The sequence below is a fragment of the Salvelinus namaycush genome, chromosome 14 (assembly GCF_016432855.1).
Source record: "Salvelinus namaycush isolate Seneca chromosome 14, SaNama_1.0, whole genome shotgun sequence".
NCBI lineage: Eukaryota > Metazoa > Chordata > Actinopteri > Salmoniformes > Salmonidae > Salvelinus > Salvelinus namaycush.
The window spans coordinates 37,513,284-37,524,642 of NC_052320.1; the positions used below are offsets into that span (position 1 = coordinate 37,513,284).

The 11,359-nt window shown below is 40.9% G+C and overlaps 1 protein-coding gene across 1 annotated transcript in view; it reads right to left on the bottom strand.

Annotated features, from left to right (window-relative positions):
* LOC120058740 (general transcription factor II-I repeat domain-containing protein 2-like) overlaps positions 1-5,742 on the bottom strand; it is a 103,999-nt gene extending 98,257 nt beyond the window's left edge. Inside the window, exon 1 of the mRNA XM_039007481.1 lies at positions 5,678-5,742. Coding sequence (XP_038863409.1) covers positions 5,678-5,742 — 65 coding nt within the window. The remainder of the gene's footprint in view (positions 1-5,677) is intronic.
* Positions 5,743-11,359: the final 5,617 nt, after the last annotated feature.

An 11,359-nucleotide genomic window follows, 5' to 3' on the forward strand; every position in this document is an offset into this window, starting at 1 on the left:
CGCCGCCCTATGTGATACAGCCCGGGATCGAACCAGGGTCTGTAGTGACACCTACAGCACTGCGATGCAGTGCGGAGCCCCAGTTGATGAGAAGCACATTTATTTATTGATAATAATGTGGGTTAAAGATGTCCTATTGATTGTTGTTGATCACCTGTAAAAGAAGAGCGTCGGCATATTATATATTGTTGGCGCCAAAACCTATCTTTGTGCATCTTCAGGTACAATGTTACACTTTCTTGTCATGTATGTGACAATCAGAAGTTACCTCTGTAATGTGATCATGTTTAGCAATTGAAATGTTAAGGTAGATCGTCAGAAATGTATGATTATATTTTATTCCTCGTTTATTGAAGAGGCTTCTGTTAATTTCCTGTTCAGAAAATTGAAGGGCAAATGGGGCGCGTTCGAGCACATGGTGTTTCTATAGGCAGGTTTCCATTGACCCAGGTTTATTCGACAAAAGCAATGTCGCAAAAAAAATGTAATGGGAACGGCAGATACAGGAGTCATTTTCTAAAGATCAACGACAGTTTAATCCGTTTGAAAGGGGTGGATTTTTCTTTTGTCTAACTTTCTTTATTGCGAGAATATACCACAAATTAACTTAAGGCACACCTGTTAATTGAAATGCATTCCAGGTGGCTACCTCATGAAGCTGGTTGAGAGAATGCCAAGAGTGTGCAAAGCTGTCATCAAGGCAAAGGGTCGCTATTTGAAGAATTTGATTTGTTTAACACTTTTTTGGTTACTACATGATGTGTTATTTCAGAGTTTTGATGTCTTCACTATTATTCTACAATGTAGAAAATAGTAAAAATAAAGAAAACCCCCTGTATATATCCATTGATTCTTGAAGAATATAACTTATAAATCCTTCATGAGCTTAGTTCAACTGTCACACTCCATGAGAACCCAAAATATAAGCTTGTTTTTCTCCAATGTTTGTAAACATTGTAAATGTAAACAAACACCTTATAGCCTCATAACATAATTAAAACAATAATTTTTATATCATGGTTGGTCAGTCCTTACATCCATAGCTCTGTCTATTAAACTGAGAGTGGTTACATTTCTCCAGGCCCATCCCTCAGCTTTTTACTAAAACAGAGGCATGGTGGCCATTTTGTTATTGTTTCATCTGTGGATTTGCCCTTTAAACAGCTGCATATTATCAAGATATCAAAGTGTCACCAAAAAAAAGGTAAACAATAAGCCTAGAGCAAATGCAGCATAAGGCATTAATTTTTCACATGTACAGTTGAAGTCGGAAGTTTACATACACCTTAGCCGAATACATTTGATCTCAGTTTTTCACAATTCCTGACATTTAATCATAGTAAAAATTCCCTGTCTTAGGTCAGTTAGGATCACCACTTTATTTTAAGAATGTGAAATGTCAGAATAATAGTAGAGAGAATGATTTATTTCAGCTTTTATTTCTTTCATCACATTCCCAGTGGGTCAGAAGTTTACATACACTCAATTAGTATTTGGTAGCATCGCCTTTAAATTGTTTAACTTGTATCAAATGTTTCGGGTAGCCTTCCACAAGTTTCTCACAATAAGTTGGATGAATTTTGGCCCATTCCTAGGCTTTCTTGCTCGCACACGCTTTTTCAGTTCTACCCACACATTTTTCTATAGGATTGAGGTCAGGGCTTTGTGATGGCCACTCCAATACCTTGACTTTGTTGTCCTTAAGCCATTTTGCCACAACTTTGGAAGTTTGCTTGAGGTCATTGTCCTTTTGGAAGACCCATTTGCAACCAAGCTTTAACTTCCTGACCGATTTCTTGAGATGTTACTTCAATATATCCACATAATTTTCCTACCTCATGATGCCATCTATTTTGTGAAGTGTACCAGTCCCTCCTGCAGCAAAGCACCCCCACAACATGATGCTGCCACCCCTGTGCTTCATGGTTGGGATGGTGTTCTTCAGCTTGCAAGCATCCCCCTTTTTCCTCCAAACATAACGATGGTCATTATGGCCAAACAGTTCTATTTTTGTTTCATCAGACCAGAGGACATTTCTCCAAAAAGTACGATCTTTGTCCCCATGTGCAGTTGCAAACCGTAGTCTGGCTTTTTATGACGGTTTTGGAGCAGTGGCTTCTTTCTTGCTGATCGACCTTTCAGGTTATGTCGATATAGGACTCGTTTTACTGTGGATATAGATACTTTTGTACCTGTTTCCTCCAGCATCTTCACAGGGTCCTTTGCTGTTGTTCTGGGATTGATTTGCACTTTTTACACCAAAGTACGTTCATCTCTAGGAGACAGAACGCGTCTCCTTCCTGAGCGGTATGACGGCTGCGTGGTCCCATGGTGTTTATACTTGCGTACTATTGTTTGTACAGATGAACATGGTACCTTCAGGCGTTTGGAAATTGCTCCCAAGGATGAACCAGACTTGTGGAGGTTTACAAATTATTTTCTGAGGTCTTGGCTGATTTCTTTTGATTTTCCCATGATGTCAAGCAAAGAGGCACTGCGTTTGAAGGTAGGCCTTGAAATACATCCACAGATACACCTCCAATTGACTCAAATTATGTCAATTAGCCTATCAGAAGCTTCTAAAGCCATGACATCATTTTCTGGAATTTTCCAAGCTGTTTAAAGGCACAGTCAACTTAGTGTATGTAAACTCCTGACCCACTGGAATTGTGATACAATTAATTATAAATGAAATAATCTGTCTGTAAACAATTGTTGGAAAAATGACTTGTGTCATGCACAAAGTAGATGTCCTAACCGACTTGCCAAAGCTATAGTTTGTAAACAAGAAATTTGTGGAGTGGTTGAAAAATGAGTTTTAATGACTCCAACCTAAGTGATGTAAACTTCCTACTTCAACTGTAAATAGCACTTTTCAGTAGTGCTCAAAGCATGCCATTCCATGAGCGCAGCATTTATTTTTCAACTCGAATCAATGAGCCAAATCAGTCCTCCATGACAACAAAATCATAAACAGAGTAGGGATGGCTAATAAGTCCTTAGTTTTGGGGTCATGCTCAGGTAAAACAATCTGACTAATCTATACTTCCATATTTCCAATTCCTATTGTTCAAGATCAAGGGGTATATCATTTATTGGAATGACTGAAATTCTGATAGACTTTGGTTTTTAATGTAAAGATATAATGTACTCATATTATTATATGTAGTAGAAAGCGATGGGTTAGAAGAAGCCTACATAACCAACCCATAAAGTAAAATGTAACATCCATATATTGCCGGCTATGTAAACTTTAACATTGATTTACCTGCAATAGATGTCGTTCAATTGGTAACATGCATTTTTGTCTTCTTCTAATGCCCCTTAAGTGGAAAGCACGGTACGTTAATGATTACAATTTTGGACAGGTAACTTGTAACTAACGGATTACATTTAGAAAGTGACTTACCAAACCCTGTGTACAGGTTATACTCAACACATAAATCCTAAGATGGTAAAGCAGCATACATAGGAGTCTGAAAGTGCTTTGTCTGCAGTAAAGTGATTAAGTCAATTGGTATCATCAAAAAGATGAGTCCTTTGGTTCATCAGGCCTGCATCCTAACTCTATACTACATTTAGTGTAAAATATCTAATTTGCTGCAATATTGTTTGGGCCAGTACATATGCTTCCTACCTACACAAATTACACATCATCCAAATACATTTGCAAGATAGCCATCTCATAAGACTGCTGAACAGTTAATCAAATGGCTACCCGGAGTATTTGCAATTTACCCTTACCTACATGTACATTTTACCTCATCAAGTCAACTGCCAGTACACAGACTCGGTACAGGTACTCCTTGTATACTGAACAAAAATATAAACGTAACATGTAAAGTGTTGGTCCGATGTTTCACAAGCTAAAATAAAAGATCCCAGAAGTGTTCTGTACCCCAAAAAAGCTTATTCCACTCCAATTTTGTGCACACATTTCTTTACATCCCTGTTAGTGAGCATTTCTGCTTTGCCAAGATAATCCACCCACCTGACAGGTGTGGCATGTCAAGAAGCTGATTAAACAGCACGATCATTACAGAGGTGCACCTTGTTTGTGGACAATAAAAGGCCACTCTAAAATGTGCAGTTTTGTCACACAACACAATGCCACAGGTGTTGTGGGAGCGGGCAATTGGCATGCTGACTGTAGGAATGTCCACGAGTGCTGTTGCCAGAGAATTTCATGTTAATTTCTCTACCATAAGCCGCCTCTAACGTCGTTTTAGAGAATTTGGTAGTACGTCCAAACGGGCCTCACAAGCGCAGACCATGTCGAACCATGCCAGCCCAGGACCTCCACATCCAAATCAAATCAAACTTTATTTGCCACATGCGCCAAATACAACAAGTGTAGACTTTACCGTGAAATGCTTGCTTACAAGCCCTTAACCAACAGTGGAGTTCAAGAAGAAGAAAATACTTACCAAGTAGGCTAAAATAAAAAGTACAAATAAAAAGTAAGACAATAACACAGCTCCGTCATCTGCAGGATCGTCTGAGACCAGCCAGCTGATGAAACTGAAGATTAATAAAGCTGTCTGTAATAAAACCCTTTTGTGGGGAAAAACTCATTCTGATTGGCTGGGCCTGGCTCCCCAGTACGAGGGCCTGGCTCCCAAGTTGGTGGGCCTATGCCCTCCCAGGCCCACCCATGGCTGTGCCCCTGCCCAGTCATGTGAATTCCATAGATTAGGGCCAAATGTATTTATTTCAATTGACTGATTTCCTTATATGAACTGTAACTCAGTAAAATCTTTGAAATTGTTGCATGTTGCGTTTTATATTCTTGTTCAGTGTATACATACAGTATAGCCTTGTTATTGATATTTTGTTTTACTATTTCCTTTTTTTATTTGCAAATGTTGTACTTTTTAAACCCCCTAAGGTTGATGTACTGGAAATCAATTAGCATTAAAAAAATACAAATACAAATCTGTAAATTTAGGCTAGAGATATCCACTGCATTCGCCTATGTCCCACTTCCGCATCTGCGGTGACAGAGCTAGAGCGGTGTTTGTCAGGCCATGAGACCTCCCGACAATCAGTCTTCTCACAGAGTTGTCTGTAGCATCCAAACGGTTTGGCCTACAAACTATTAAACTATTATTATACCCCTCTATGGAAACATGAGACTCTCATGGACACGATGGTGTGCTCCGTTTTGCTCTACTACCCCCACAAGCGTCTTGGGACTCGTCTGATGTGTACACCTGTTGTATTTGGTGCATGTGACAAATAAAATGTGATTGATTGATTTGATGGGTCAACCAGTAGTCTCCTGCATGTAGTCTAACAAACACACAAAAACAAATGTACACTGAGTCTATCATGTTCAATTGTAATTAGTATGCATTGTGTAATCGATTGAACAAACGGTTTAGTAGGTATTTATTGTGCAGTGTTGTGTTTGTTCTTTGGTGTGGTTTTCATATAATCCCTCATGGAGTTTCTCTCTCTTTCCTCAGTACCCACGCAGCCCCCCCCCCTTCACCTATATGTAACGGATATACCCCCCCCCACACTCTTCTCTTCCACCCCTCTGTCACAGACATAACAGACCTCCATCCCCATGCTCTCTCTTTCCCCAGTACCTAAAACTGGCAGTCTGAGCACCATCCAGGAAAGGGTGGGTATGTGAAATACCCACCGGAGAACTTTCTAATTCCCTGTGTACCCCACACTGTCTTTGAAGTACTCATTGCAGTTAATACACATCAACACTTCAAACGTCTGTAGCATGCTCTCGAACGTTCACCAACGCCTGTATCAAGAAACAGAGGGAGAATCAGGGAGAACACAACATTACTAAATTGAACATGCTTATAATTAGAATACTGCCTAAGATGACATGATACATGAAACAGGGAGATGATGGAAAATTCCATTCTTGAATCAATCAACTGTGCTGTAACATGTTCATGCCACTGTTGCTCTGCTGCCTGAGCCACATGGGCTTCATATAAACAGATGTCGTTTCTGTTCTACATTCTTTTATGGTCATTATTGATATTGTCTAAAAACATTGAATAATACTGAGCACTATAGCAAGAGACGTGTTGATTGGTGCCTACAGTGCATTCGGAAAGTATTCGGACCCCATGACTTTAATAATTTTTTCTCTCATCAATCTACACACGATACCCCAAAATCACAAAGCAAAAACAGGTTTTTTGAAATGTTTGGAAGTGAATTACAAGTAAAACACTGAAATATCATATTTACATAAGTATTCAGACCCTTTACTCGGTACTTTCCGAATGCACTGTCTATATCAAATTACATTTCAGACTAATTGCATTGGCTACTTACAGTCCAGCCAGGCAAAGTGGGTCCGCTTTCGAAATTCTCCACTGCTCACATCAACCCTTAATCCCCTGCATATCAAGGAGAGGGTCAGGTAGGCAATATCCCCCTCTGAGAGGACGAACTCCAAACAGATCTCCTCCAAGACAAGTTGTTGCATCTGAAGGGCAAATAGCAAATTCAGTGTATTGTAAGGGTTGTTACTATTACCAATGGACAATGCATACTGAACATGTTTGTAATTACAATAATTCTTACAACTATTCAAAGACGTGTGTAGGCTTACCTGTAAAAATGGGGCAGGGTCTGGTGGCTTTCTATATTGATGTCTATTCAGATCATTTTTGTTTAGCCATAAACTGCATAGGACATTTGATCTTTGGTTTGCCTAGAGGTGCCAATCTCGAATGAGCTGGTCCCGGGGGTCCCGTGGCGTGAAGGGCCGGTCCCGTGGCATGGAGGGCTGGTCCCGTGGCATGGAGGGCTGGTCCCGTGGCATGAAGGGCTGGTCCCGTGGCATGAAGGGCTGGTCCCAGGGGTCCCGTGGCGGGAAGGGTCGGTCCCGTGGCATGAAGGGCTGGTCCCAGGGGTCCCGTGGCGGGAAGGGTCGGTCCCGTGGCGTGAAGGGCTGGTCCCGTGGCGTGAAGGGCTGGTCCCAGGGTCCTGTGGGGGGAGGGCCGGTCCTGTTGCGGGAAGGACTGGCCCCTTGCGGAAAGGGTTGGTTCCGGGGGTCCCATGGCTGGAAGGGCTGGTTCTGGGGGTCCGGAGGCGGGAAGATCTGGTCCCAAAGGTCCCTTGGCGTGAAGTGCTGGTTCTGCACAAACGGCAAATAAATATAGTGAATTCTGTAATGGAAAACATATCACTCTGTTAAGCGTTCACTCTAGGAGATAAAGCATAACATCATTGATAATAAAGCTGAATGATTTCAAACACTATTTTATGTGTAGGAGCAAAACATTTCAACAAAAGCAGAAGCTATATTATACAGTGGTACAGGACTCTATAGTGCGACCATTTTACTTGCATATGCGCCTAAATATTTTGCTGTGCGACCTCACATTTTTATTTAGGAGCACCAGTGCACCTAAAAAAAAGTAAGAATTCTAGCTTTTAATATCTCAAATATTTTTAATTTCTTTGTGTGTGCCTACATTTTTCAACTGAGGCGCACACATGCGCCTTGTAAAAACAGTCAGCGTAGAGCCCTGCCATTGCCATGTATTATCCTTGTAAACTCAATGCACGGAGAACGGCAATACAAACCTCTACGCAGGACTGCCTTCAACCTATAAGACTCCTGGTTTAAACACCGGCCAGGTCGCAGGGCCTGTAGACAGAGGTTAACAAAATTGGCAGTGGTAGATTCCGCAGCAGTCGTTTCATTGCAACAATTTAGGATGCTCACCTCTCCTTTGAACTGTGATGTGCTGTAGAACACAAGCATTTCTGACATTAGCTAATCGTTAAGTAGATACTTAGGCTGTCCTCAAGTGAATGACTATATTCACTCAATACGCCCATTGATGAACACACGCATCATGTCAGCAGGCACAATAGGAGACTGGAGTTGATCTCAGACTGGCCACATACAGACAGGGTATCCTATCCACATCTCTTTCCTCTCCCCTCTCTCTTACACAAATCAACCCACACACACACTCACCCAACAGAGTCAGGGCTCTATAGGCCGTATACATTTTGTCATTATATTCAGGGACACGTGTGATGTAATTGTCAGCTTCTTTTCAGTAGACCAGATGTTCTAATTTGCATGTGTTTCATAGCGCAGTGATGGTTGAAGCATATGTACTGTACATAGATGTTCTCCGTGGAGAACTCTGTCCTCTCATTGTTTGTGGGACAGACAACAGGTTGGCATGCTGCTGGGTTTTTGTTTGAAAGAGCTCTTTTTGATCCAGTTGATGATTTTTTTGTAAATACTTTTCGCTGGCCTATATCTTCCCGTTTGCTAATAAAAGCCTCACTCTGGGCACTGTGAAACCTTACCGCTGGGTCTTTCTCTCTCTCTCTCTCACACACTCTCACAGAGGTTTGGGAGCCTTGTTAAGAGCTGAATAGCTGCTGCCTGGTGTGGTGTGTGTGATGGAGAGTGTGTGTGCGAAAACTGGTGTCATCGTGGCGACCCTGCAGAGCTCCAGTCTGATTGTCTGGTTCCCACTGATCCATCATGCTGTCTGATCACTGAGAAAATCGCCATCACTCTGAAACATAGCAGCCACACCGAGATGCTTTAGCACCGACGCAGAGGTTTGTTTCTACTGTGTCTCTCTCCCTCGTTCTCTTAATCCATTTCACCCCCGTACGCCTGTGTAGTGTGGCTTTTAACGCTAACGATATTGACTGTATGTCTGAGAGTGTGTGTGTGTGTGCTTCCGCATTTCTGTGGTTGAATGTGTGTGAGAGCGTCTGTAACTGTGTGTATGTGGTTGACTGTGTGTGTGTGTGTTTGTGTCTCTCTCTGAGCGGTGATTTATTAATGCAGGTCTAGCTGCCTGCAGCTCTCCCCCTGCAGACTGCAATGGTCCCTCAGGTGAGACTCATCATTGCCCTCTTGTGGGCCAAAGGGTGTAGCAGACATATAGCCAATGGTAGAAGATGCTTATTGCAGTCCTGCTTTTTCCATAATCAGGAGGATTGTACCATTATTTTCACGTTAAGACAGGAAGCCTCAATACCAGGGGGAAATGAGGGAGGATGGAGAGGAAAAGGGGAGGATCTGAGAAAACACACTTTTTCTTGTGCACTTGTCTCAAAAGTACATCATCAAACACCAACGTATTTGCAGTTATACACATGCACACACACTGAAGACTTCATATGGACCCACAATGAAAATGATTAAGTGCAAAGGACCTAAGCAAGTTAGCTAATTTGAATAAATAAAACCAAATGTATTAATCGTAATGTATAATTCCTTATTTGTGCTTCATTTTGAATGTGTCGCTCCTCGTGTGTCTTGCATCGACTCCTACGTACCCTGTCTTAAATCCACGCAATTCAAAAGTTTAGTCAACAGCTTTATTTGCATCTGCACATTCCAGATCAGAGCAATAACAGACCTTACAAATGCTAGTGTTGTCTTTACTTTGTTCAGTCAAATATACACTGAGTATACAAAACATTAAGAATACCTGCTCTTTCCATAGGATAGACTAACCAGGTGAATCCAGGTGAAAGCTATGACCCCTTATTGATATCAATAAACTGTTAAATCCATTGGATTGTGTGTGTGTGCCATTCAGAGGGTGAATGGGCAAGACAAAAGATTTGTGACTTTGAACGGGGTATGGTAGTAGATGCCAGGTGCACCGGTTTGAGTGTGTCAAGAACTGCAAAGTTGCTGTTTTTTTTTTTACACTCAACAGTTTCCCCATGTGTATCAAGAATGATCCACCACCCGCAGGACATCCAGCCAACTTGACAACTGGGGGAAGCATTGGAGTCAACATGGAGTATGTAGTCATTGCGTACTAGGAATATGGGATCGCATACAAACTTGACTAAATTGAATCCACGATAAGTGAATTTGTCCAAATACTTGTCACCTTCAAAATGGGGGGGACTAGATACATAAAGTGGTTTAATTTCAAAAACAGTAAAACATACAGTAACAGTGAAAAGTTTGGACACCTACTCATTCAAGAGTTTTTCTTAATTATTACATTGTAGAATAGTGAAAACATCAAAAACTATGAAATAACACATGGAATCATGTAACAAAAAAAAGTGTTAAACAAAGCAGCCACCCGTTGCCTTGACAGCTTTACACACTTGACAGATTCTGTCGGTATGAAAATACCCTCAAATAAAAAGTGTACTGTCGACCTCATAAAAGATTTGATCTCAAAATCCAAAATGCTCGGAGTATAAAAGTTAACTTCACTGTCCAATTAAATATGTAGGGGAATGTATAGTTATACCTACAGTACATGAAATGTCATATTAGAACGTTGATTTGAAATGAAATATTCAAATGTTGATTTGAAATGACAAAATTAGAAGGCTCCAGATTCAAATGCGCTTAACTATTAGTTATTGACTAACCATTAGCCTTGCTAATAGCCTGGCTCTGCTTTTGCAAACTCCTTCGTAGCTTTTTGTTTGATCAAGGAAGTAATGCGTGGAGATTGTAAAGGCATGTTATTACAATATCTAACAATAACACAATACACACATTTAATACTTTAAGGTACAGAAATATTTAGGCCAAAGTAGCTTTGAATCCAGAGTGAACCTTTGAATACAGTAACGGCTACAATACAGTTTCTATGTAACTTTAACATGTAACCCTCACATATTGAAAACAAATGGCTCAGTTTTCTGGTATTCTCTGCTCACCATTTACAAAGCAGCTACTTGCCTAGCTACCTGTTATTTAACAAGACACATGAACAATGAGAACCATGGCCGAACATCATTTGCAATCAGAAGGAGCATTACAAAACCTAATCCAAATTTTAAGCGGGCAGTATTTTATTCATTGTTCTTTCTGTCCTCACAAAATGTCAACCTGTTTGTCTGTGAAATGACTTTCCCTTTGATCTTCAGAGATCTAAAACACAATCCGTTCCAATTCCCCTTGAGAATCAAACCTACAACCCTGGTGGTGCAAGCGCCATGCTCTCTACCAACTGAGCCACACACACACACACAACCTTGCTTCCCTCTGATGTTTTGATGACAGTAGACGATGGCATAAATCAAAGGAAATTATTTTGTGATTAAGTCAAAATAGAAACGTGAGCCTTTTCTGCAGAAGTTTAAAATTGGTATCGTGTAGTGAAAATTAAGCACGAGTGTGATGGTACACCAATCTAAGGTTGAACATGAGAAAAACAGCGGGAGGGCAGACAACAATATAAAACATCAGTTGAAAGGCGTCTCATAAACCATCAAAAACTATGTATTTTAAAATGACTGCTGCGCCCCCCCCCACCCCCGCCGACATATGTAGAAACACTTCAACCTTTAGTTTACGTAACAAATCCCACTAAAGGCGACAGCATCACTCTGGATAATCAAAGGCTTT